At 40.9% G+C, this 27,531-nt stretch overlaps 3 protein-coding genes across 4 annotated transcripts in view; 2 read left to right on the top strand and 1 right to left on the bottom strand.

Moving 5' to 3' along the window:
• si:ch211-79k12.2 (uncharacterized protein LOC568844 homolog) overlaps positions 1–2,952 on the top strand; it is a 4,603-nt gene extending 1,651 nt beyond the window's left edge. The window contains exons 2-3 of the mRNA XM_044033788.1: positions 58–316; positions 405–2,952. Coding sequence (XP_043889723.1) covers positions 58–316; positions 405–1,924 — 1,779 coding nt within the window. The 3' untranslated portion in view covers positions 1,925–2,952. The remainder of the gene's footprint in view (positions 1–57; positions 317–404) is intronic.
• On the bottom strand, positions 2,137–14,623 carry si:dkey-34d22.1 (discoidin, CUB and LCCL domain-containing protein 1). Its single transcript, XM_044033787.1, has 15 exons — positions 14,420–14,623; positions 10,498–10,719; positions 9,284–9,421; positions 7,686–7,737; positions 7,534–7,606; positions 7,300–7,433; positions 7,151–7,188; positions 6,785–6,976; positions 6,265–6,377; positions 5,996–6,170; positions 5,786–5,878; positions 5,497–5,590; positions 5,181–5,218; positions 4,980–5,087; positions 2,137–3,619 (listed from the first exon to the last, which is right to left on the bottom strand). Exons 1-15 carry the CDS (start codon positions 14,520–14,522, stop codon positions 3,192–3,194), a joined length of 2,001 nt encoding a protein of 666 aa, XP_043889722.1. The 5' UTR covers positions 14,523–14,623; the 3' UTR covers positions 2,137–3,191.
• Positions 5,507–27,531, top strand: LOC122774469 (glucocorticoid modulatory element-binding protein 1-like). 2 transcript variants are annotated; one of them, XM_044033790.1, is made up of 10 exons: positions 5,507–5,612; positions 17,363–17,508; positions 17,900–17,958; positions 19,235–19,356; positions 19,780–19,883; positions 20,389–20,573; positions 22,112–22,234; positions 24,019–24,156; positions 25,401–25,517; positions 25,643–27,531. In XM_044033790.1, exons 2-10 carry the CDS (start codon positions 17,381–17,383, stop codon positions 26,143–26,145), a joined length of 1,479 nt encoding a protein of 492 aa, XP_043889725.1. In that variant the 5' UTR covers positions 5,507–5,612; positions 17,363–17,380; the 3' UTR covers positions 26,146–27,531. The 2 variants fall into 2 exon arrangements, with proteins under 2 accessions (XP_043889725.1, XP_043889724.1); XM_044033789.1 differs by lacking the exon at positions 5,507–5,612 and adding an exon at positions 16,196–16,342.

Raw genomic sequence — 27,531 nt, 5'->3', positions numbered from 1 at the left:
TGTAAAAAAAAAAAAAGTAGCAGGCGTATCGACTCGTGCTTTCTGTGCTTCATGCAGCATGTTCCGTGCTCCTGGATGGAGATGCATCAGTTCATTGGTGACCTTATGACATCTGGAAACTCTTCCAAGGATCAGTCAGATGTGCTAAATGCAGCATGGGGAATGGGTGGTGTTGCACTGGGGTACAAAGGTGCTTCACCTGAGCCTCTGCAACACCGCCCTCCACCTGGTCAAGACAAGAGCCAGGCAGAGCCAGGCCGACACACCCAGTCTGGGACACAACAGAGGAAAGGAGAGGCCAGAGATAGAAGAGAAGGTCAGTGTTGAAAACAACAATTACTTCAGTTATCTTCTTTCTATATTTCTATTTGTACTCCAATTTAATGTTTCCTTCATGTTTTTAGATGTGCATCATGCCTGTGCCTGCCCATGCTGCCCCTATTCCACCTCCCCACCCTCCTTTGAGACTTTAAAACCGAGACAATCGTTGTCCTCACAGTCAGGCTCAGGTGCGCCATGTCGACCCAAAGATCTCTCCAGTACTGCTCCAGTGAGCCTCAGCATGTGCCTACCAGACACCACCGAACAACATGGCACCACCTCATCCGCGTTGGAGAGCAGGGCATCCAGCCGGCTGCAGATTGAGGATCCAGCTGGACAGACTCCAAGCCAACCTGCAAAATCAGGGAGTCATCCATCCCGAGCTTCATCTGGCTCATTATCCAGTCTCTCCACATTTCCCTGCTTGTGTTGCCACCGCAGCCTCCAGATACTGAGCAGTCAGGACAGCTCAGACTCCCCATTTTCTCACGCCCACGCCCATCATCATCATTTCCATCACCACCATTGCCCTTTAACGTCTTGTTTTTCCTGCCCTCAGCTTGCCCAATCTCATTCTTCACAGCTCCCTGGTCCCTTTCCCTGCTTTCCCTGTCAGTGCTCCTTTCCTACCTGTTCCCAGGTTGTCCACCATCCGCACAGACAAGCACAGCAGCAAGAGGAGAGGGGTAGGATGGCTGCGAACCCTCTGTCACTCCATCCCTGTATGCACTGCTCTGCCTCCTTCTCAAGACCGTCCCAGCTCCTGCAGCACCAGCGATCCGAGCATTCCCACAAACCATCCGGCTTTCTCTGCACGGAGTGTGGCAGGGCCTTCAACTCGCACAGCAACCTCCGCATCCACCTCAATGTGCACACTGGAGCCCGGCCCTACACTTGCTCCGACTGCGGCAAGAGTTTTAGCCAGTCGGGGGCTCTGAAGATCCACAGGCGGATTCACACAGGAGAAAGGCCATACTCTTGTGGATTTTGTGGCAGGGGGTTCCCCCATCTTGCAGGTGTCCGAGCCCACCAGAGGACCCATACTGGAGAGAAGCCTTACCGCTGCAGCCACTGTGGGAAGTGTTTCACCCAGTCGGGAGCTCTCAAGATCCATACTCGAATCCATACAGGAGAGAGGCCCTTCATCTGCAGCATTTGTGGGAAAGGCTTCTCCAACCGTTCTGGAATCCGCTTCCACTACCGCACAGTTCACGGGCTTACCTCTGAACACGCTGGAGAAGTTGAAGGTGGGAGTTCCCATCGTGGAGCAGCAGGCACTGGTTATTCATCTGGGTATCCCAGGACTTTTCCCCCTGCCAGCATCGGCCGAAATGCATCAAACAGCTCAGATATTGTCTCGCATTTAGCTGCAAATGCCAGAGATACTCCTGCACTGACTGCTGAGGCAAGAAACCATGGCAGTAAAAGAGAGGGGCTTCAGTATGCATGTGAAGACTGTGGCCAGCGTTTTAAAGATGCCCCATCTAGGAACAGACACCAGACTTTGGTGCACTATTCCACCGAGGGAAGGGAGGAAGAAGAGGAGGAGGAGGAGGAGGAGGGTGAGGCGGTAGCAGCAGAGGAAAGTGTGACGCACAACTGAGAGGCTCTCAGCAAATGGTGGAGGATTCATTCACGTCCATGGGGATATCGAAGCAGAGTATATTTTAAGTGTTGAAATGATTTGTATGGAATACAATCTATTACTCTGAAATTTGGATAATCTGATATTGCACTAATATGTAGACTGAAATGAAAAAATAGTGTATGTGTGTATCTATATATATCTCTCAAAGCACAAACCCTTTTTAGTTCTTCAGTTTTTCAGCTTGTTTATTGTGCCTTATCCAACAGTTGTATTTTCTTTGCTTTATTTAAATACAAAATCACAAAAAGGCCCCAAAAAATTAAATTCCAGAAATGAAAAAAATGTTTGAACAATTTCAGATATAATGCATCTATACCACCTGACCATGTATATAAAAGTCGTTGTAATAGAGGAAAATATAAATTTCTATCTCAAATACAAATCTGTTTTGTATTTTTACTCTTAAGGCCATGTGTGGAAAACATCAATGTCATTTAAGTTTAAATAACTATCTTTGCTTTGTTTCTTGTAAGATTCAAGATTTAATGAGAACAATACTAAAGTTTGTTTGAGGAGTTATGAGTCTTGCTTGAGGACACTACAGCAGATTTAGTCATGAGGAAATTAGTCCATGTGATGTCCTCATTCTTGGTAATGGGACAACTTTGCCTGTTATGCCACTCTTTGTTATAATTTAATCCAAACACTTATCTGTTAACTTTAAATGTTAAAATGAATGAACTTAATCACAGGAATACGAAGCAGCAGCCAAGTTCATGCTGTATTGTTAGATGTTCAAACAGAGCCACCTAGTGGTTATATAAAATCACAGCAACATCTTTACCACTTTGTTACAGTGTACCATTTTCTTGTGCAAAACACATTGAAATTGCACATTGTGAATACAATGTTTTGTGAGTTCAAGTAACACTTTTTTGTATTAACCTGTTAAATAGACTGAAGCATACGTTTCTGTATGTGTTTTCTGAAAGTGCCGATTGTGATTACTTAATACATCAATAAACAGTATCTCTGAGACCCAACCTGGATGTTTTTTCTGTGCATTCAGAATATTTTTATAATACAACTGTCCACAGTTCTTGGACTATTCTGTACCCCTGCATATGCACAGCAGACCAAAGTGATTCCTCAGTGAAAGTACAGCTCCTTGAGGCATGAGGACACTCTGGACAACACTGGGCAGTTTAGGGTCCACAACTAAAGTGGCTGCCTGGTCCCAATTCACAGTTTAGCTCAACAGAGTCTTATTCTGTGGCTGCGCTCACAAGGGCTCCTCATATGTGTGGTTCATCAGTAAAGAGTTACATGACTTGGGATCGGCATAGACTGTGCTGCTTGGTCGAGGGCCATTGGCATGTGGTGCCGGAGTGCAGTAGCCGTTTGATAGCATCCTGTGTGAGGGGCAGTCGTACTGAGTGTGGCTGGATGTTGTCTTGGCACCAGACGCAGGTGCCGACACAGGATGTCTGTGCGCTCTGTTGTGAAGCATCCCCATTGGCAGGTTGGGCTCACACGGCTGCTCACTGAACGGAGTGGCATACTCCGGTTCTGGAGGAAGTGGCTCAGCATACTCTGGCAGGTTGCCCGGAGTGTCATAATGGGTCAGGATGAAGGGGGTGGTGTAGCCCTCATCTGAGGAGCGTCTAAATGTTGACCCGACCTTTTGTCCTACAGCAGGCTCTGCATAGTCTGGGGTGAGTGAAAGGATGAATGCAGATGAGTCAGACTGTATTTCTTTTCACTGGAGATACAACAAACACTGGCACACCAAACATAAGCTGAAATCAGAAAACCATACCTGCTGTACATGTTAATTGTGATACAGATTAGATGTGGTTACCACCATATGATTTCTGGCAACAGTACTGCAGTTTACACATCGTCTCCTTCTACTTCCGGGTCAAACGCGTAAACATACAGGAATAATCGGACTATGAATCGCATTACCCAGGAATGTTAGTCCGACTAAGACTCGATTTAGTCAGACTAATGTGTTTACACTCAAAGTCTGTAAATTGGCCTGGGGTACCTTGAACATGCTACATCACTCCAAATTATTATTCATTTTGACACTGCTTTTTATCTTATTAAACCATTGTGTGACTTTGGAAGCAGATTTGTTATCACAACAAAGAGCTCACTGTTACTCATTACCTGTCTTTTTGCTAAGCTAAACTAACTCACTGAGACACAAGATACAAATAAGCACAGCTTTTTTTGATTGTATTGATCTGTCCCCAATTCTTTAATTTTTAGCTATTGCTATTTATTTACTTGTCAACATGACTGAATATATGTGTAGGTTGGGCTGTGCAGGGAAGAGCAAAACACTGAACTGTACTGCACAGTAGCAGTATTGAAAACCCTTCTAAGTGCTTATTAGCATCTTGTGCTGGGATCTCAGGAAAATGCTTCTTTCTTTACTCAATAACAGTTTGACATGACGCGAATATGGAGCCCCCAGTTTGGCCACCATCACCACTCTTCCTTTTAGAAGGCTATGGTGTGGGAGGCCTGCACCTAGTCAAGAGCCCACAGGGAGCCGGAGCAGGAACTATTTTAATTAGACCCACTTTAGTGAGGGAGATATTTTGTCTTAGCATTGACCCTGTGGCCTGTTAATCACTGGACCTCTCATTGAAGGGCCCCACTTGCCAGGAGAGGGGACGGGTAGGCAGAGAGGAGACTGGTGGGGGTGGTGGCGGGGAGCAAGCTGAGCACTCTTTATCAAGCTCCAATTAAAGGGTCTCTTTCAGAGAGGCTCTGTGGACCAAAGAAAGGAATGTTTATACTGTGACAGGGTGATGGGCTGAGCCAGGGGAAAGAATGGCTATCTCGTAGAGAGAGCTGTTTGCCTGTCAGGCCTGGCATGAGCCCCTCAAACTGACCCCTGAGGTCAGGGACAGTCAGAATGGGGAAAATAAAGGAGGGAAAAGAACCAGTATTCTCGAAATGAGCTATGGAAAAAAGTAGCATAAGGGCAGCACAAACAAGAGTTGCTGTGATTCCCGCACAAACGAATCAATGAAATGTTTCCATGAATTCTCACCATTGAGAGGGGGGCTCGGTAGATGGTCGTGGACATTTCGCTCCAGTGGGTAGGATATAAGCTCGGATGGTGGACACGGAAGACTTTTTGCCTGGAAACTCTGACAACCTACATGACACATAGACACTCAGAGTCAGAGGGTTTTTGATGAGACATTTTACTGAAGATTACCGAACATTTTTAAATAGTAACTTGACTTACTTTTGGGTAGAGAATACTTTATTTGTGAATCTTTCTTTCTGCGGGGAAGAAATGTACACAAAGTATTTCAGTACTGCACACACTAGGCATCATTTCTGAATCAGGCTTTGACTGCTGGTGCATCGATATTGAGCTAAAATCAGCTAATCATTAGAAATATGAGTTAAAAAATGAGTATATATTATACAAATATAAAAACATCTTTGTTATGTTATGGTCTTGATCAAACATGATAAGATATTTCAGTACATATGTTGCAAAAGCCTCTTTAATCAAAGTGCAAGATGTATAAAACAGTATATATTAACTATTGTACCTTCTTTTCCACCAGATTCCAGCCAACAAACAACTGCCACACATTATCAACCCCAGGACCACTCCCACTGCCACTATTACTGGTTGACTGATGCCTATGGAAGCACAAGTGTCAGAGTGAGTAAACAGCTGTACGAGAACGAGGAAGGAATGCAGTTAATTGCAATGTACACAGTGTTGAAGGTGATCTTGGATTGTTTTTACGAATGTGACAAGTATCTGTGCTCAAACAGACAGGTATTAATCTTCACAGTGTAGATACAAACAAGGGAGAGGACGATTATTCATACTCGGTCTTGTCTCCACTAACACTGGGCTCTCTGTGGGGGATGAAGAGGAGTTTGGGTGCGGTGTTCCCATGTTGACTTTAACGGACGGAGATTCTGTTGGACATGTAGCAGCACAGACAATTGTAAGCTCAGGAATGATCAACTAGCTAAAACAATGCTGCAAAGAGATGAGGTTTACTCTGGATAAATCAGATGGTATCTAATGCCCACCTCCGGCTGTGCGAGACTTGGACGTGACCTTTGCAACAGGACAACCCAAGACCTGGACCTGAGCTGAAGCTCTACCATGCCAGGTCTGTGCCTGTAGCCGAACAAACCGAGCCACCACAGGAGGAAACAGGCTGTTGAGAACTCTGAGGTGACCATCGGTATAGGCCTGAAACACCTGGGAACCATAACAACCAAGTTACTTATTTACAGAGAACACCATCAGTAGGAAACCAGTTCTTGAGAACATCAGAGTCAACTGCAAAACATACCTTCTTTTCTTTGCTGGAAGCATCTTTGTAAAGCTTCCAACTCTTTCGGTCTTTGCTACAAACAAGGCTGAACGATTTTGTGTAGTACTCATTTGATCCTACTGTTATTATTCCTGAAGGAGGAGAGGGAGAAGATACACAGTGGTTTCATGTACAGACAAAACTGGAGAACATTTACACAATTAGGTCAGAGATATTTCTATTTTTCTGTTTGTGTCCATCAACCTTGAACATGCTGGTTCCTGTTGAATATGCAAACCTTTATTTAAAATCACAAACGCAAACTTTGTTCAGCTGTTTCCGACAGATATTAGTCAACCGTATGTTAATGAGAGTAAAGTGCATTAACTGGAGACTATTCTCAGTGGCAGATTAACGGACATTAAGTAGAGTAGTGTACTAGTGAAGATCTCTAGCAGCAGGACAGTGCATGCAGGACTAAAATTAAACTAAAAAACGATCGACTGATGAAAATAACATTACATTAAATACTTATTTTATATTTACATCTTTAACATACCTGTGATGGTGCTTCTATCACTCAGCTCCAGCTCTACCCATGGGTTGGGGTCATTACTGTCTGCCCCCCAGAGTAGGAGGTCAGGACTAGAAGCCATGATTCTGGGCGACAACGACATTCTGCGCTCCTGACTGTTTTTATTCCAGAACGATGAGGCATTAAAACCAGAGACAGTCAGGATGTTGTTGCATTCTGTACAGAGACAAGAGGAAAGGAGGGAGTCGTCAGAGTGGTTCACAGGAAGTGATTTTACTCGATTACTTTACTGCTGATCATGTTTACACTGTCGTAAACCCCATGAGGCAAAAAGCTGACTGTATATCGTGTTTCAAACACTTTACAATAACATTTTAAAGGGGTTCATACCTCTGCTGAAGAGCAGCTTCTTCTCAGATAATGATCCCCTATGAGCAGAGGACAAGTGACTGGTCAGTGAATTATACACAATCAAATGCAAATCAGAAATACACTAAACTAGTTTGGAGAGTTGTTGACCGTAATAACAGCAGACACACATTTTTGAGAGGATCCCATTGGCAAAGGTGGATTCATAGAGTGTAAGGCTTCTCTGACGAGTCACAGTGACACGACCTCCCATACTGTCAGATGCAGCGCCCGCATGGACAGCAGCCTTGCACAACACTGAGGTCTGTGAAAGAGAGGAAGTGTGGGGCCATTTTCAGACTTAAACAAAATCAAACCCCCCAACAACTAAGAAAGCTTGTTTGAATGAAAGGTGGAATACTTACATCCCTGTAACCCTGTTCAGAGTTTCCCCACACGTCCCCCGCGACATTCTTACATCCAGCAGGGCAGTAAACACTGAGATAAAATGTGAGAAACTCTTATTTTTCTACTGAAGGAGATTCAATAATAGGGGATGTAGAGATCAACCACTTACCTCACACGCTGCAAGCTAAAATGAGATCCTCGCTGTAAACAAGAAATAAGATCTGTGAAAATGAGAAGAAAGAAACGTGTTAAGAACGATCACTCATCAGAATTAATTAAACACAAAAAGGACCAGCATTGGTCATAGAGAAACACAACAGTCAATCTATACTATCAACATTTATAGTGGTCACTTATAAACTTTGCTCTCTATACAAAAATTGTATTGAACAACACTTCTGCTCTTTTTCTCCTTTTTGTTAGATTTTAAATAGAAACAAAAATATAACATGCACATTTTCATGAATAACTAATAATCTCTTAAAGTGTAAAGATTTGAAAGCGTACTTTGTTTTCTTATTATTTATTCTGTTCTATTATTACACTACTATTACTACTTGAGAAGCCGGCACAAAACACAATAACTTTGCCTGTACAAATGGCAAATAAAATCTTGGATCTGACTGGCCCATTCAGTAAATAATAATTTAATTGAAGGTGTCATTTTTCTACTGCCATTACACCTTGCAATCAGTTGTAACATCATAATGACAAGTTTAAGTCAAAGACTTTAATAGTACAGTGCAGGGCCCAGTATCTGCGGCTTATATAAAACGACTGCCATTCACTCAACAACAAACAAACAGAGTCTGTGTGAGACAGTGAAGCATGCTCCGTGTGTTAAATTAGGGGATGATCGGTCATCACTGTTGATGTGACTAAGTCCTTTGTTACAGTGACTTTGTCACAGTTCACGGTTACAGCGAATGGTCTTTGTGTCATCACAGTTAACAGACAGTGGTTTGTATGTCTGAACATGGGCTTAGCTCCAGACATGGCCAGATTTCATAAACAACTCAGTGCAAAACAGGAAACTATGATACATAATGTGCAGGGCACACTTCCTCATGCAGAGTAAAGGAAAACTATCTCCAAATATAGATTAGCATTCAGACAGAACAACTCCACACCATCGTTAAAATAACACACACGAGGAACCTTAACATTTGGATTACATGCGTAGTTTAATCCCTGAATATCACGATGTAATTATGGTCCATGTTGTATAAACAGGAATAAAAATAAGCCCCTCTATGTGTGGATTTTACAGTTGGTAAAGCCACAGTCTCTGCACTGAGTTGCCTTACGGGGACAAGCACAGGATGGGATGGGCTGGCAGTGGTTAACAGAGGAGGGGGGGTAGAAAAGAAATCCAGCCCCTCCATGAAACAGACTTAAGCCTGAGGCCTCATTCCATTCAGCCTGAGAGAAGGCGTCTGACTCCTGCTCTCTGAGCAAACACGCCAGAGCAAAGATAGTGATGGAGGATGAATGCCAATAAGCAGTGACTCATGCGCTCACAACTACACATATGTACACTACACAACAACATGAGTGCACACTAACTCACACACACATTTTCACTCAGATGTCAGTGTTTAAATAACACCAGTTTAAACTTGCAAATTACATTTTTAGAAATGTAGTTGCAACTGAAAATGTTTATATACAGTATACACGTATTCTGCATGGACAATAAAACAGTTTCCAATGAACATCAAATAACTACGCAACTACATCATCAGTGTGTGCAGGTGACTCTCATACCTGGATACTGATCTGAGGCATAGGACAGCAGAAAACCTCGTCCAGAGCGATGTGGGCCCGACTTAAAAGTTACTGTCACTTCATTGCTTTTTAGAGTAATATTCCTCTGTGATGCGTCAAGTTTCCCACACACTGGACCTGTAACATGCAGACCCACAAACTACATTTCTAAAAGCACACAAACACAAATACAACACATTTGTTTGCACACATTTCTTTGAAGAAAAACACACAACGCATTTCCAACAATGACATCTTGAGTTGAATGCATCAACTTAGTGACACACTAACAAGTTTAAAATGGATAATCACCTCCATCAGAGAGGTTATGTTTTTTTCCTGCATAAGTCTGTGAGCAGCATAACTTGACTTTCATTACATTTTCTGAAGGTTATGGCCCAAAGAATAACGTGTCATAAACAGCATGTACAGTTTATTGTCACTTGTAAATACAGGCAGAAAAAGCAAAGAACAAAATCACCCGATACATTTGGTGGACAGTCACAGGACATTTCTGTCTTCTGAACCTCTCAGTCTTCATTTTGGTGTGTTGTCAAACTTTCATACCCTCAAGACACGACTTGATACACCTGGTTTCAAAATGTGCGTTTGCATGTTGCGAAATTAGGTTGGCCTCCTTTGTCAGTATGTCAATGGAAAGGCATGCCTTGCTGTGTGTCTTCGACAGTCATGGCAGGCAGGGCATCATTAATGACATGGAACATAAGAAGTCTATTCCGTTGCCTTCAAGTATGCACTCAACTCCAGAGATTCTCAAGAGATTATTGTTGTATGTGCAAACGCAAATGTCGACAGAAGTCACTCTTGAGTTTCACCAACCAGCTCCCTGGTTTAATCTCTGAGTGACGTCGCGTGTGAATGCAAGAGAAACTTTGGAGAGTCCACAGTGAGTGAATGGGCTACTGTCCTGCTGACTGCATGCTCAAACCAGACAACACTCCTTTGCTCAGATCCCCCAGGGATTCTGCTGATGTTGTGAATGCTTCTCATGCAATTCATCACATGTAAATGACAAACTCCAGAAAATGTCTGGACCCAAATCTTCACAAATGACCCACGTTTTATGTCTGAAAAGGCCTTAAGTGAGTATTTCAGAAAAGAGTGATGGGTACACAATACACATAAGACACGAGAGCATATATGTTTGGCCATATGCCTGAAAGGTTTTTAAAGTTCCTGGTGAACAAACTTACCCAGACTGAGCTCCCCGCTTTTGTCCGTGATCACAAGAGAGCCATTGCTGCAACCCGGACTGCTCTCAACGTCAAAATCCCCAAACAGCAGTTGCAGCGTGTGGCCTTCTGGCACACGGAGCCTCCATGTACATCGAGTGTTACTCGGGTATGTCCCTGGATAGTTCTGAGAGGCCAAAGTGCCAGACTCTGTCCCCAGCAGTGTGCGCCCACAGCCATCACCTGAAATCACAGTTCAACGGGAAATTCAAACTTGCAGGACACTTCTAGCTAATTTAAATCCAAGGGAAACTCTGACCACTTGCCGTCTGCTTTTTCAGAATAACTGCTGGAATTTAAGTTAAGTGTGTCAGTTATTGACTCCTTTAAAAACAAGTTGTCTTCAGACCAAATTAGTTCAGTCTTGTGATTTTAAATTAAACAACTCATTCTTGCAAAGTACAGGCAGTGCATAGTGTGATGACATTTGTTTTTTCCCGCAGTGTATGAAGACTGAAACTAACAATGACTGTATTTTCATTCTGAGTCAATCTTTAGAATCCTTGTAAAGTGTTCTGTCAACCCTGTTTACAGGCTGCTGCTGGTTAGATATACGTCTTCAGAGTGTTGTTTCACTTCAAAAACATCTGTGAGAAGACAAAGTAGCCAGCTAATCTCAATCTTGAGCAAAGCCAGAATCATACACCAGCAGTTTCATCGTTAATATCCTTTGATTTAATACACACAATATTAAGAGCTTTGTTATTGCTCCCATTCAGAACATTCTGTATGAGTAATAAGTCTTTTCTGAACAGACCAAGGCATGTTTATACTCTTCTGATCATAACTGTGAGATGACACAACTGCGTGAGTAGTGCTCGGCTCCATAAGCTCTTACAATGTACACTGGATATACTGCAAAATTGCTTAATTATAACTTAATTTCACCGTATATACAGGGTGTTTTTTTTAACAAATGTTTATTTATTAACCACAAATTTGTCTCCAAGAGCCCATTTTTGGGCATTGACTCATCACTTCCTCTGACCTACGGTTGCAGTGACTAACACTTGAACTGCAACAGAAGACACAAATATTTAAATGGTGTAATATTCCCGTGGGTCACAAAAAACAAGTTAGTCAATTACCACAGTGGTCAGACAGAGCTAAGTGATGCGGGGGCTGCAGGCTGAAATTCAAACCCCCAAGAAGTCAAGATTGGGGAAAGATCGGTCAAAACAGCAAAAAGAAAAGAAAGAAAAAAGGCACCAGTGTCCATCCAAGTCTACACTACATCCCTGTCCTTCCATATAAGGCTCCTAAAGATCTGTTGAGGGGAAGCCAGAGTATAACCTTCCACCTACTCAGTGTCGCACACATCCTGCCTCGCACCAGCCGTTCCCCTGCTTCCCGACAGCACTTCAGCTCCTAAAACCCTGAACATTTAGATGTCATTGGCCCTACTCAAATTCCCAAAGGATCCCCTGGAAATGCCACAGTCACGTACTGTAACTGTGGGCAACAGAGCATGGATCTGTCACCTTCCGTTGGGAGGCCACAGAGGCTGCAATGTCAGGGAAGTTCTGGGTGGCCGATAATCTTCCCGCTGTTTACTGAACCCCTTCACCTACAGTTTTTCTCCAGGCCAGTCCAATTCTAAGGAAGTCTGTTTGGCTTGTCCAACAATTTGAAAAAGTTAAGTTGAACTGGTTGGTAGAAGAGCAGAGAAAACTTTGTTTTGCACTTGAGGCTTTACTGGCAGGTCCTTACAAGTTCTCATGAGCAGACAGGATGTTCACCTGTCACTACATTGTTATATTCTGGTTTGTGTGTCAGTCAGAAAGTTACATCACAGAGGTTGAAATGTTTAACTACCATTTCCTGGCAAGTTAAAAAGTGAATGAGAATAAATAGCAGACCCTGAAACTAAACCCACACAGAGACAGACAAAAGCAGAAACATCTCTGTGGTGTGGCTGATCTTTAGAGTCATAGTCTGTGGAGGCCATAAATGGTTGGTGTATGGTCATTATGATTCATGCTGCGCATGGACTTGACTCCTGTTATGGAAAAAAAACAAAACAAACAAAACGTGGGAAAGGTAAGCTCAGAGCTGGTATCAGTAGGTAAACATGGACAAGGGAAGACTATGTCAAGAATGCTGTCATGACCTCACATGGTCAACATTTGCGCCTTCTTCAATTTGATATGCGGTATTTGCCCCCACCCCCCACCGCCCGACCTAAATACAGCGCTAGACTAATGTATATATATATATATATATATTGCATAAGGTTAATAATAATAATAGAATGTTTGAAGAGTGTTTCAGGCATAGCTAGTTAAAGTGTCAAAAAAGAACGACTGCTGTGCATATTGAAGCATGTGATATAGGTTGTTTGGATTGTATCAGATTTTACATTTTTATATGTCCGATAAGGCTGAACGATTTTGAAAAAAACATCTAATTCCGATTATTTTAACAGGAATTGCGATTGCGATAAGCAAAATTCTTAACATCATTATTCTCACACATTTCATTTGAAAACCATATTTAAAAGGATTACAGTGTGATATTTATGCACAACTGTGCGAAACAAAGATGTTCTCTTCAGTCTGTAGAATACGTGTATAATTCAAGACAATAATTACTCTAAAATTATGTTTTGACACACTTCTGCCCTGCTTTCCGTTATCCAATCCAATGATTTTGACCAGAATCGGTCACGAAATTTTGTGATACTTGAATGTATCATTATTTTCTTACGCCTTATTTATTATGCCGTAACTAACTTTGAAATGAACTGGCATTACAAGTGTTACTAGTATATTGACTCGGGGTGTGAATCACAGAGTACCTCACGATACGATACGTGGTCCACGATACCAATCATATCGCGATACAGCACGATATCTGTCTAACTGAAGAAAACTAAACATCTGTGAAAAGTTGGGATTTCTTCATTTATTCACAACGTAGAGAACAAAGTGCATAAAGTTTATATATTGAACGTGGATGGAGCATCTTGACGTAGATTTCTCCACCATTATCTCGCTGTAAAGTCCCTCGTGAGAAGAGGCAACACCCGGCGAGTGAAGCTGGCAGGGACTGTTTAGAGCGCTTTCATTTGTTGATTAAAACACCGATATTTGCCCTGGTGTATCGGTTATCGTGTTGCGCGTGGAAGGACGACGATATAACGCCAACTCGATATTTTGACCCACCCCTTAATATTCACTACAACTGAAAAGCTCTGTATGAGTGTGTGTGTACAGTATATAAGTAGATTTACTATATATTGCTTTATATTGTGTCTACACTGTGTACATGTGTACTACTCTTTTATGAATATACAGTAAACTATATGAGAGTAGATAACAGATAAGACAATAGATAATTAAAAGAAAAACAAAAACCTGACCACACTGACTGTACCAAACCTCCACCTCTGTGTTTGTGGTTGTTCTGTTTGATGTTTTGTTTTGCAGGATCTTTTCACTTTGTCACTGAATAAACTGTATATATTATATTCACACTGAGAAAAAGGAAATGACAACCTATACCAACTGCAAGAGATGTCTTTACTTATCAAAAATTCAGGAGACATGCTAACTGTCAGACCATTTCAATTGTATTATAAAGGAAAAATGTTAAGGCAGATGTCGTATGTAAATATAGTGACTATATGAAGTGAAAAGGTGCAAAAGAGGATTTAAAAAACTGTAGGTGACTTAAACGAACAATCTTAAACCAAAGTCACTCCATTAAAATGTATGCAATGAACTTAAAACTAAAGGGAAATGATTCAGTTTTGGTTGCTCGTCAATGCTAAATTTTAGCATGAGTGGTGCGATAACGAGATACTTGACATAAAGTCTCTCCTCAAGAATTTAATGTAAACCGTCAACGTATAAGTTAGAGTTTTGTTTTTATTTAATCTTACCTTCCTGTCCGTGAACAACCAGGAAACAGACGCTGACTGTGACCCAGAAAACGGTGATAAAAGACTTCACATCATCCCCGACGTTTTCACACGGACAAATCATGATTTCCAAAGTTCTGCGTCGGAAAAGTAAGGTGCAAGCACCACAGGCTCAGTGTTCTGGCTTCACTGAAGTTACAATGCGCTACAAAGTACTGCATATTTACTATTGGCCACGAGACGACAACTCGACTGTCCATTGGCTCTCCTGACTGTCAATCAAAATCTCACGCGCATTCCATTCCCATATTTGGACGGTGTAATTTGTGGGCGTGTGCTGATCTGAGAACAGCCCGCGGGATATATTTATTAATGATTTACTTACGTGTGCACTGAATCTGGACAACACTTAATACCAATGATAACAATCATAATAATAATAATAATGACAACAACAACAACAACAACAACAATAATAACAATTCAAAGAAGTAAATAAATACATGCATGTATGTATACATGCATATACTCAAGTTAGGGCAAACAGGTTTTTACCAGTGACATTAATTAAGGTTCACACTAAGTACCTGATACTTTAACCTGTAGAAGCTGTTTGTGCAATACGTTTTACACAGCACTGTATATATACACTGTGATATTCGGTTTTTATATATATATATACAACAAATATCTACATATCATTCTGGGGAAAAATAAAATAAAAAGCCAGTAAAGTTGCAGAACTGCAGTATCTATAGCAGAGTTCCTAAATGCACAACCTGTGGGCCACATGCGGCTCCCTACTCCCTAATGTGGCCTGCCACTTCATATGAAAATATAAGGCCCATTACCTTCTCTACCTGTAACTATATAGACAGAATATAATACTGTCATAAACAGTGAGCAATATATTGTTATTTATAAGCTTGCTTAGTAAACATGTTATCATTTACTTAATTGTTTTATTCCATTTTGCATCATAAATATGTTTTTTAAATTTTTATTGCCAACTGTATTGTTCCATATCATACACTTTTACTTTGAAATTGTGTGAAATATCATGATGAATATTGTATTTTTAAGCCAATTTCCCACAAAGTTGAACTGCTGACCTCTAGGCCAGGTCACCCTTGGAAAAGAGATTTTGATCTCAGTGTGTTCTATCTGGTTAAATAAATCTCAACTATCTCAAATAAATAAAACACTCTAAATTAGATATAGGTGTGAGAGTGGATGGTTGTTTGTCTCTATATGGCTCTGTGATGGACTAGTGACCTGTCCAGGGTGTACCCTGCCTCAGCTGAGATGGGACCAACCCAGACCAGCAAACCCCGCAACCCTCATGTGGAGGATAAAGCTGTAGAAGATGACAGAACTATCTCAAATGTATTTACAACACAAAGATCCACATATTTTGTGTAATTATTCTTTAACATATTGCAGCACAATACCTGGCACCGTGACACAAGTGTTAGTCGTGGTCGGAGCTAGGAAATTAAATTCTTATTTTGGCCGCCTGTGCTGAACAAGGCAAGCACGCCACCTGCCGGTAAACACCAGCAACAACAACAGAACACACTACACACGCAAACACAACAGTTTAAAACTGTGTGGAACAAAATCAAACCACATATATTATGACAGCAGACAGACCCTAAAACCTTCCACGGATGAAACAGAAGAACAAACAACAACACTGTGAGTTTAAAATAAATAAAACTAAATGAACCGTGTTTCTGCTCACAGCCACTCACACCGAGCTAAGAGCTGTTTGACCGACTTAACACATCGCGTGCGAGCGACGCTTCTCGTGACAGTGGGACAGATGCTGCCCTCAGTGCAGGAAGTGTCACACAGCAGCGACACACACACACACACACACACGGCGCATGCTCTCCTACGTCTCTGAGCACAGGAGGATGAAGTCTCCTCGGCTCTGACACGGTAAGTGAAACAAAGTATTCTGCTGTAGAGTTTTAGTGTTTTGGGTTTGTTTGTTTTTGCGAGTGCACCCACTGTGTGTGTGGAAGAGGAGCGCGCGCTGCTGCTGGGATGTGCGTGTGCGTGCTGTCGCAGCGACTAACGTCAGTGTGAGAAGGAGGAGGGTGAGAGGGTGAGAAATCTGCCTCACGCAACTGTGACAGCAGTTGTTGATCCATCATAGAATCTACTTTCTATATCGAGTACTGTGGGTTTTCTGAGTCTTTACTGCCTGTTTTGTTGTGGATTATTCATTTATCCTCCATTTTCCCCTGTGCTCTTGTTGATTTTTGTCCAGTGAATTTCAGCGTGTCAGCTGCTGCTGTTCGTGTATGACTGTAGTTGTGTCATTGGCAGTATAGTGCACCCTAGTTATAATAATAATAATAATGTGCCAGCAATTCACTTTTCTCAGTATTCTTCAAAATGACCAAACATATTTTAAAGTACAGTGGAAAGTTTATTAACATTTTTGACCAACCTGCTGAAATGAGTCAATGTGTGTCAGACACTAAGAATATTATGGTAATTGCACGGCATTATATTCAGTTTTTTCAGCAGGTCTTCCAATATGTGTCATATAGTGTCATCGTGGCCTAAATGTTCCATAAAACACTTGAGTTGTGCAATTGAGAATGCTGTTTTTAATGTCTTGTTGTGATAATGTAGCTTAACCTACTGACGTCACTGTGGCTATTAATTACAAGCGTGTGTGTATTTATATATATATACATATACATATATACATATATATAAAATATATGTATGATTTGAGCTCTTGTCCCATCCTCTATCATATGTCTGTGCATTTTCTTCTGCACCAACACAGCACAGGAGGATTATTCCATTTTAAGCTCAGTATGGCTTAATTTCTGTGACAGTCAGTTGCATGCCAGCAAAGACCGACTGCATTAAACAGCATCGCTGCATGCAATGTGTGTGATCTGGATGTTAACATGCGTGCTGGGCCTTCTGTGCGTGCAGCTCTGTGCGGAGAGGGTGATGGCGGGCGCTGAGGTCACCGTGTCTTCAGGGGAGCTCATGGCGGTGAAGAAGGAAGAAGAGGGCGAGTCCAGTGACAACAGCCACAAAACTCAAGTCATCCTGCACCTGCAGCCCATTCTGCATGGGTAACGTGGCTTATATCACTAATCATAAGGACACGTATTGTTTTGCAGATGCTGTGTGACAACAGACAGGCTGAATTGAGTATATATATACACATTTGGTCCTCAGCATTATAATGTAAACCACTTCTCTCTTTGCTTCTTGCTCATATCGAGCAAATCATGTGACACAGTTTAACAAAAAACACTACTGTTTACATTCACCTTAATGCAGGCTCAAGTCAAAGTTTGTGACAGAGAGTAGTGTGGAGGAGAAGACAAACATTTCTGTTTCAACTAATTGTAGAATAATCAAATAAATACAAAATAAGTCTAGACCTAATTAAGACATTAAACTTTCATGTGACATTCAATTTTCATGATTTTATATTTTGGGAAATGTTGCCCTCTGCAGGATAAATGAGGACACTGCTGACACTGGCACGACAGTTTTGGCCATAGAGACACATCACGGTAAGAGACACTAAGAAGAAGACATTTCACTGATACACACGTTTAACCAGCAATTTTATAATACAATCTGTGTATGACAATAATTCAGTAATTTATTAATGTCATGTTATTACTTTCTCCAGTAGTTTAAGGGATTACAATGTACAGTTATATGTTCAGTTATAACATTACAATTAATAAGCAAAGTAAAGCTGTTTTACTGCATTGCTGCTTCACTAGAGCACAATTTTATTTGTTCTTAAATCTTTTAATGATGTGTACATCTGGCACATAGTCGTCCCAAGGCATAAGTGAACTAAGTGGCTGCTTTGTGTGGAGAAAAAACAACAACAACCAAATATATTAGATTTTTGATATTTTTAGATGTAATTAATGTATCTTAATAGTGTTGAAAACAAGTTATTGGATTTTATTTTGTAGTATATTTTGTATTTTACTGCTCCCTAAGGTTAAAATAAACAAGCGTGACACTGGTTTGGTGTAAATAAGACCTCAGCTATAACTAATACAATTTATAGTGTTACATTTTTACCAATAATAGTCAAGTACCGGCTACTCTGAGGTGGCGGGAGGGGCCCCCTGAAATCAAATTTGGCTTAGGGCCCCATAAAGGCTTGGGCCGGCCCTGATCTGGCAGGTCAGGGCTGGTCACATCAGTTGGATGATGCAGGAAATAGTAAAACATTAGGAGATACTTTTTTCCCTGCAGTTTCACTTCTAATTTTTGTTTAAATGAAGTGGATTCAGTTCCAATAAAAAACGTCCTTTACTTTTTACTTTTTTTTCCTATATAAGTAGTAATGTAACATTAACTACTCATTAAAGGAGTAACATGAAATAAGTAACTTGCACTCTAAGTAACATGTCCGACACTGAATTCAACAATGTGCATTAATGATTCTGTCACAGTTTAAACTTACATAAATAGAGAAGGCACTTAGAGACCACCGAGGCTGTTCAGTTTCCCCATGGTGTTATGCAAGGTTTTTAACATTTTTATTTATTTATTTCATATTTAAAATCAATCCTGAATCCAGATCCATATTCAGATCACCACCGTGGGTTAAATTTACATCAGCAGATGTCAGAAAATTATATCCAAATCTGTACAAATTGAGTAACGCTGCTCAGAGTTAGACAGACAAACATGATTACCTTGGTGGAGGTAATTACTGAAGAATACTAATCACTCAATAACAGTCGATCATGTACACTCTGGGATGTATTGCAAATATGCTGTGACGTACACTAAGTCCCACTCTTCTGTATTGTGTAGATGACAGTGAAGCAGACGGAGAGAAAATAGAGTATGGCTATCCCATCACCTGCGGAAACAACAGAGCGGTGCTGCTTTTTAAGAAGTTTGTGTGTCCTGGAATCAACGTCCGATGTGTCACAGTAAGTTGATATGTTTCGCCGTAGTCACATGTTTTAAATAGTTCTTCTCAAGGCAGGAAAATATGTGTAACTTCATGTAAGTTAATTTTACAGAGGGTATGCAAATGTGAATTTAAGAATGTTTATATCACTTTTGATTTTCTAAAAATGCTTTGTAGTGCTATTTTTGAAGGATACAATTTAATTTAAAGTATGTGCATGTGCACATGCATATATGTAACTTCTTTTTGTCTTATTTTCTCCTTCAGATCAGAGGCATATAAGCACTTTGCTTCTGTCTGTGCCTACTCAGACACCGCTGTGTGTAATAGGTCGAATCTGTCAAATGCAGAAGAGACAAATGCAGACTTTGTTATTTATTTTCACATCTTTTCATCACGCTTGCCTTTAGTGGTTTTCATGAAGACTCTTTGTCTCCTACAGTTCAACGAGCAGCTCATCAGTCCTAAGCAGTTTGTACACCTGGCAGGAAAAGCCACTCTGAAGGACTGGAAAAGGGCCATCAGACTGGGAGGGGTTATGCTTAGGTAGACGTTATAAAGTATAAACACATATACACATGCACATGCACGCACAGTTTGTCTGTCGCCCTCCTCGCAGCTGCTGGCTGTGATCTCTGCGTGCAAATCTGAGTGACCTTCAAGCATGTCCCTTCGATTTAAAAGGCCGTGTTATTTCTAAAGTTTCATACTTCAAACATCTCAGTCTAATGCAGTCAGCGACATGTCTCACTCATATAATTGCACTCTTGTTGAGTCTGTCTGAGTCGGGGTTTGCCACTACATTCCAGAGGTAGTCAGTAAGCAGAATTATCATGACAGCGGGATCAAATAACATGCACTCAGTCTCCTGGGTAATACGTCTCGCCCCTTTATCATGTTTGCACTTGTTCTTGAAGTCTTTGTATCAAACAAGCCTATTGGAACCTATTGGCAATGCTCGAGTCATCCTTTCATTGAATGTCAGCAGCTGTTTAGCAAAAAAAAAAAAGTCTTGCATATTCTGTACTCTAAACTGTTTCTCCCCTCGCAGGAAAATGATGGACTCTGGCCAGATAGATTTCTACCAGCATGACACTGTGTGCAGCAACACCTGCCGCAGCACTAAGTTTGATGTGCTGATAAACAGTACAAGGCTTCCTCCAGGGATCGCAATGCAGCCGAGCCTGTCAAGCCTGGCTCTTGACCCTCCTGGAAGACAGATGCCTCTGCTGACAGGTAGATTTTAGTTGGCATTTAGTTTCTGGCTTATTTCCCTAACAAATGCTTGGACTGCTCCCTTCAAGCTCCAGTGTGTGACTTCTGTTGGCAAAACAGTGCGAGCATTGCTCTCCCCCCGCCCGTCATTTCCACCTTTCCTCTGTCAGTAGTTACATAGAAAGTATCACCCCACAGACACTCGAACAAAACATTGCTACACCGAGAAACACGGGGAGATTTGTGTGGAGCTTAATCAGCATTAAGTGAACTCATGTGAACAGACAATCGTTTACATTTAACCCTTTAACACCGAGAATATCGCAGAAGGCACGTTACCGCAAGTACGCAGCAGTTTGTGCTTTTGGAAAAATTCCAGTGGTTTCTGAAAGCTGAGAAGTTGCACGTCAAAGCCAACATGAGGTTATTACGGTAATTTCACTCGCACAGTTGTAGGAAGCTGGCAAATCATCGTCTTTGTCACCAGAGAGGAGAGAGTTGGAAAAATGCCTGTACATAGGTTTATACATAATTTTTTTGCCTGTTTTTGGACATAGACTCCAACAAATGTTATTTTAAATATGTTTTATACTGTTCAAATTACACACGCACAATCTGGTGTTCGTCTACAGTGTTTTTTACATTGTAAATAACTGCCAGATATTGGAAGTTATTCAATATAAGTTATGCAATAGCACTAACTCACATGACATTGTCTGGCTCTTTTACAGTTAAAATAAGTCTAAAGGTCCAGATGGACATTTTGAGACTTAGGTGTTTAAGGGTTAAAAGTTATACACTGAGCATGTTATCTTTTCCAGAAGTAGACGGGTGTTCACCTCAGTGAGCCACAAATCAATTTGTCATTGCATTACATTTCCTGGCCAGTAGGGGTTTCATGGATTGACTGCATTTAGGTTTGCATTTTGAGACATTGCCCATAAGGCATATCTTGTGATCTAATGGGAAGGCAACACCATGAATTTTGTAAAAGACCTCACAGATTCCCTGTCAAACCACATAGTTTATTACAACATTGGGTGCACAGAAGAAATGCTTCCTCCTCAGCACCACTTCTAAAGCAGCGAGGTGACAAGTTAGGATTCAACCCATGTAGTTTGGAAACGGCTGAGATCATCTGGCAGGAGAAAAGCTACATTTAACCAACCCATACCTTCAGTTAAGTAACACAGCAAACTCTGTCTCTATTTAGGAACAAAAGGAATGAAAACAGGCCTTTAGAAACCTTTGAGATTGGTTTTAACCACTGTCTGAAAGATGAGGTCAGTGGGTGATCTTTCAGGAAGTACCTTCTGTCCTTGCAGGGTAACCCTTGTCTTATTTTCTCAACTGTCTATTCCTGAAGTCATTGTATTCAGACGTTCACAATTAAGAACCGTCGGGTACTTTTAATGATGCAGAAAAGTTAAACCTTGAGAATTAAAATTTAATTTCCCCGGCATTCTTCCCTCTGCCGAATCACATTCACTGGCAATTCAATATGTGATATTTATGCACTCCAATTATAGAATATGCCTGTTGTTTCTTGTCTTTTTCAGAGATTGTGCACGATGCAGCAGAGGCAGAGGAGTCTCTGGGGGATAGAGTTGATCCAACAGCAGAATGGAGCCCCATAACAGCCAGTGGACATGCAGCCAAGAGAAAGAAGGCTGACACACCTGGTATATACTGTATATATATATATATATATACACACACACACATATACACATACATGCATGTATGTATGTACTGAGTACAGTACTTTATGTTAAGCAGCATAAACAGAGTGCAGCTTATAGGACATATATCCCTCAATTCAACTCAATTTAAAAGCACATTTGTGACACAATTATCTAAAAGTAAAATGTATAATTTATGCACAGTCAGTTGCTGTATGAAACAGGGAATGGGGAGCTTTACAAATCTACTGATGTCTGCACCTGTGCTGCATCTGACACCGTAGGGAAAGACTCACCTGCAGAGCTCGTTTGAGCCCTTTGTAGATGACGCCACATGGGTTTGTCTTGTGTTTAAAGCCAGTATACAGCATAATAATGCGGTTTTGTAATGGCACATACCATGGGATGCTTTTTGTGCACATGATGGTATACTGTTGTTTTCTATGCATACATGATAATATACTGCAGTTTTGTATGCGTACATTTACTTCTGGTCTTTTGTCAGGTGACCAAAGGCAAAGCCATGGAGTTAAATTAGGAGGAGAAAAATATATAAGTTATTTTTGAAGGTACATGTTTTGTGCCTTCATGAACCTTCATAAGCCCAACCTATTGAGGGAAAGAAACAAACTATTCAAATATCCACCTCCATTTGATAATTAATGAATTAATATGTCCTGGCATCCTGCTGCCACAGTTGTTTGACACCTCTGATGCTGCGCAGAGCCAGTGCATCTGTGAATCTGCAGTTGTGCGATGGTGCAGCAGCCTGGCATTAAAAAGCTGCTGACCTGGGCAGACAGAGAGTCATGTCCCTTTATATTACCATCGACTGCATCTGACATTTCAAAGTGTGCCTTTTTCTCGCAGGGAGCGAAACTCTGATTTAAAGGCTTTTAAAGGTGACCTGATTATACATTACTCCATTGCTGTACCACAGTAGGTAAAATAAAATAGCCTCAAGTGATCTTTTGTGTGAATGGTAAATTGCAGTGCCTCGCTGCACAAGTGTTATTGCTTGTCACAGGGTTTAAACAAATTGACAACTCGCAGAAAACCCAGCCAATAACTATACTCGTCTATCTACAGAAAGTGCTGTGTGCTTCCCATTAGTGTACATTCCCGACACGAAGAAAAAGTGAATTTCACTTCAGATAGCTGCAAAGGAGATTTGGAATATTTTCCCCGGCACATTACATATATCTTGGCAGACATTTAAGCAAACACGAAGGAGGATGCATTTCTTTGCTAGATAAGCTATCAAAGACTTCTGACATTTTACCATCTAATATACTCTAAACCTTTTTTTTTCTCTCGCTCTGTTTCATACAGGCATAAAGTCATTTTTCTTTTTCTGTCCAAGCTGCTCTGTCCTCTTCTTTCCCTCCTCGTAGAGCACTGCTTTTCTAACCCATTTACTTCTTTCCCACTCTTTGCTCTCTAGCTCTATTACCAATTTAACAACCTCCCTCCAAGTGCTGCACCTCTCCCATTTCTTTTATCTCCTTCTATCTTTCTTTCACAGTTTCTCCAACCCCGACACTCACCCCTATGTTCCCTTCTCCACTTTATTAGTCTCTTTGCCAATTCTCAGTCTTACCCTGCCGTCCCATTCTATCTCATTTATGTCACATTCATCATTTATTTTGCTTTGCCCTTTCTTTATATTGTGTCCAGTCTTTGGTACTGTCCAACTCCACAGTTCACATACGAATCCTTAATGATTGTGCCTACACAATATCCTTTATATTCTCTGTGGGTCTCATAATGTGTTCCTTTTTTAGAGGGAATATTGAGTCTGTGGAAGGGCGTGGCAGATTCGGGGCTGATGAGGGAGGTCCTTTCCAGTCTTCAGACTGAATTACAAGCCACTCTTAAAGGAGTGGAGGTCCGCAGTGAGAATGCCAGCCTGCAGGAGACAGGTGAGTTCCTGCGGTGAAACTCATCCATCCACCTGTACTTTAATGTAGAGGAATATCAATTCAGTTTGAAAAAATAATAATAATGATAATTAAAAAAAGACGCCCCAAGTGAAATCTGGTTTTGTAAAGTTAATTTGTGGATATTGATTTTTTTGTGAGGGCTGTGATCCTGCAATATATATATTTTTTCTTACACACAAATTAAATTCAACTCACTTTCTCACTTATCTGTTAGGAACTTTACTTTAAAAGTATCACTGCATACCATACATGTCACATCAACTACTATTACAAACCATGTGTACAGTCAACAATCAACAGTGCATCATCTATTAAAAGTATTAAATAAGCACAATAAATCATAATGCTTGGTGTTTCCTACAATACAGAGGCCACGATACAGTACAATAAACTGTTATTTTGAATGATGACCATGTCCTTCAGGTGCTTTGTTGGCCTTATAATCAGCAAGGCTGTGTTGGAGATATGTTCTGCATCATGTCAGCTAACCTCTGCTTTTATTCCACGCTGCACCTCAGGTGATGTTTATGTCCCAGGATCGTTACAGCATTTGCTGCCGTTTGGATTCAGGAAAATCTGAATCAATACACGCACCAGCATGGTGTACCTTACGATATTCTGCCGCATTGATTTTTTTAAACACAGCCCTACTAAAAAAGTAATGGTGTATATCAACTATTAATGAGTATGATGGATGTCGCCACAAAGCTTGACCCACATCTCTTATTAGTCCAGTAAGTGAGTGATTTGTGTTTTTGGCCTGATGGTCAGTGACTGTGTGTTTATCTGTGTTACCTTTGCTGTGGTTCTCCTGTTCAGTTTTATCATTATTTAGTGGCACTGGGGTTGTAATTGATGTTTCTGAGGGAACAAAACCAGGCTGTAATTTTGAAGGGGATGATAGATGCTCTCTACCTGTGCCAACAGCCATCCATCCATTTTTCACTGCTTTATCCTGCACATGAGGGTTGTGGGAGGCGCTGGTGCCAATCCCAGCTGACATAGGACAAAAGACAGGCGGGTTCACCCTGGACAGGTCACCAGTCCATCACAGGGCCACATAGAGACAAACAACTATCCACTCTCACACTCACACCTACAGTCACTCTAGTGTCCAATTGACCTAATCCCTGTGCCAACTTGTCACTGCCAAATTGACAATGTTTTTCAAGAATAGAATGAAAGTGTGTAGCTGACGGTTGATTGTTTCTGTTTTTGTGCAGATGCTGTTTTTCTTAATTCCTTGTGTGAGATGTTTGGGCTTTTAGACTCCGTGAAGGAGGCTCTGGACCTGAAGCACAGCCGGAGTGAACAGAGCAAAATCCACGACAGTGTTCATGGTGAGAATGCTGCGATATAAATGTGGTGTATTATTATTTATTATTAATGCTGCTGAATGCAACATAATGGTAAACTGCATACATTGTACATAGTTTTGGCTCATGTCATGTTTTTCCTGTATTAGATGACATTTCGGAGGAACGGAGGAAGCTTGGTCGTGATAAAAGCTCATACAACGGCACATCCTCAAAACACCTTCGCCCTCAGAAGCACAGCCAAACACAGAATGTCCTGTCTCCCGTGAAAGAAAGCCCAGTGATCCATGCTTTCTCCTTTGCTGGTTTATCAGCTGCAGCTTATGCTCAACTCTCCATCAACCCTCAGCTCTTCACCCATTTCTCTGCCTCCTCTGGGAAACACCACCAAACCAGAGAGGACAGGAGGGGCAGACACAGGAAACATGAGCTCAGTGAGATGGAGAGCCAGGAGAAGTTAGACCAGTGGGGACAGGAGCGGGTGGAGAAACAGGAAACCTCAGGGATCTACAAGGAGCCTGGACAAAGAACTGGTAAACCTTGTGAAAACCTTCATCTTACAATTCAAGAGGAAGAGGAGAAAGAGGGTTTGCATGACTTTGAAAAGGTGATGATTGGAAGAAAGTCATCTAAGAAGAATAAAAGTAAGTGAGAGAGTGAAAGACGAGAGGACGATGAAGGACAAGGTGAGAGAATGTGGTGGAAACTTGAAGACGTAAACGATTAAAGATTCAAAAACGATTAACATTTCTGTGTAAAACAGCTTTTGTCTTCATATTAACACTGTAGTTACTTTAGCTTGTTGTTACTTTGAGAGTTAGTTTGTAAATGGAACATTTAAAGGGATCATTTGGTGCTTTTGTAGCATTTTAACAAATCTGTAAAGGTGAAATGATTTAATTTTCAATAGGGATAAGTTAATCACTATTGGTTTATAATTTAAATCATTGTCTACATTCAAAAATCCCGTAAATTGCCAGCAGTGTATGTTGTACAAACAATATGTTACGTCCCAAATTTGACTAAATCATTTTTAGACCAAAGGCCATAAATGAATTTTGGAGAAAGTCACCTGTGGTTTCATTTATTATGAAAAAGTATTATTTGTTCTCAGTAATCTTATGGATTTATAGAATATGCTCAAAATCTATCTCTATATTTCATTTTAATGACAAATATACATCTGTAAATATAGTATTTGATTGTATTTTATGGTTTTTGTGATAAAAGTCTCCCTTATCTAAAATGTGTGGGTATTTTTTTTTCCAGGTATTTCAGACAGATTCTTTCAGTATATCAACTTCTAGTAACTTCTGTAAACCAACATACAGTAGTACTACTCAATTTCACGATATAACACTTCAGTTTTTAATTGTTTTTATGACCTGAAGAAAACATTATTCATATTTTATCTTTTCTTACCTTAAAGTAACAGAGTAAAAATGGTGTTGATGGCTCATTGACTAAGACAGAGTGGCGCCTCTGTTATTCCCACTCTGCACCATTAAGCTCTGTCCTTGAACTATGTTATTTTGGTGAGTGGGTGTGGACACGACCAGCATCAGGCCCAGCAAATTGAAGAATAATGCTGACCTACTTTCATTGCAACATGGTTTGCTGCTGTGACAACATGTTACACAAAAGCTACATCGTGTTGCCTTAAGAGAGTGGAAATATGCTGTATTTACATAAGATACGTTTTCAGACTGTTGGCATGTGATGCTGCTTTATCATGATACTAGGAAGCAGAATTATGTTCAATAACCTCTTCATATACAGAAAGGATGTCATTCTTCTTTATTTGTGTACTTCGCTTCTGCCTCAGAATGTTGTACATTTGGGCTGCTGTGAAAACATGGCAGCATAAGATGGCTGCAAGGCCCTTGTACATGTACCCAAAGTACATATAAAGGCATTCTGAGATGACAAAAACCAAATAATGTTTTATATTAAAGTGTTAAAGTGTACTATATTTATATTCCTACATGTAAACCCTCCTAAATGTGACCACTGAACCTTTAACAATGGAAAAATAATA

This window comes from Solea senegalensis, linkage group LG9 (genome assembly GCF_019176455.1).
Source record: "Solea senegalensis isolate Sse05_10M linkage group LG9, IFAPA_SoseM_1, whole genome shotgun sequence".
NCBI lineage: Eukaryota > Metazoa > Chordata > Actinopteri > Pleuronectiformes > Soleidae > Solea > Solea senegalensis.
The sequence above is the reverse complement of the archived record's forward strand: the minus strand, read 5'-3'. Positions and strand labels throughout refer to the sequence as shown.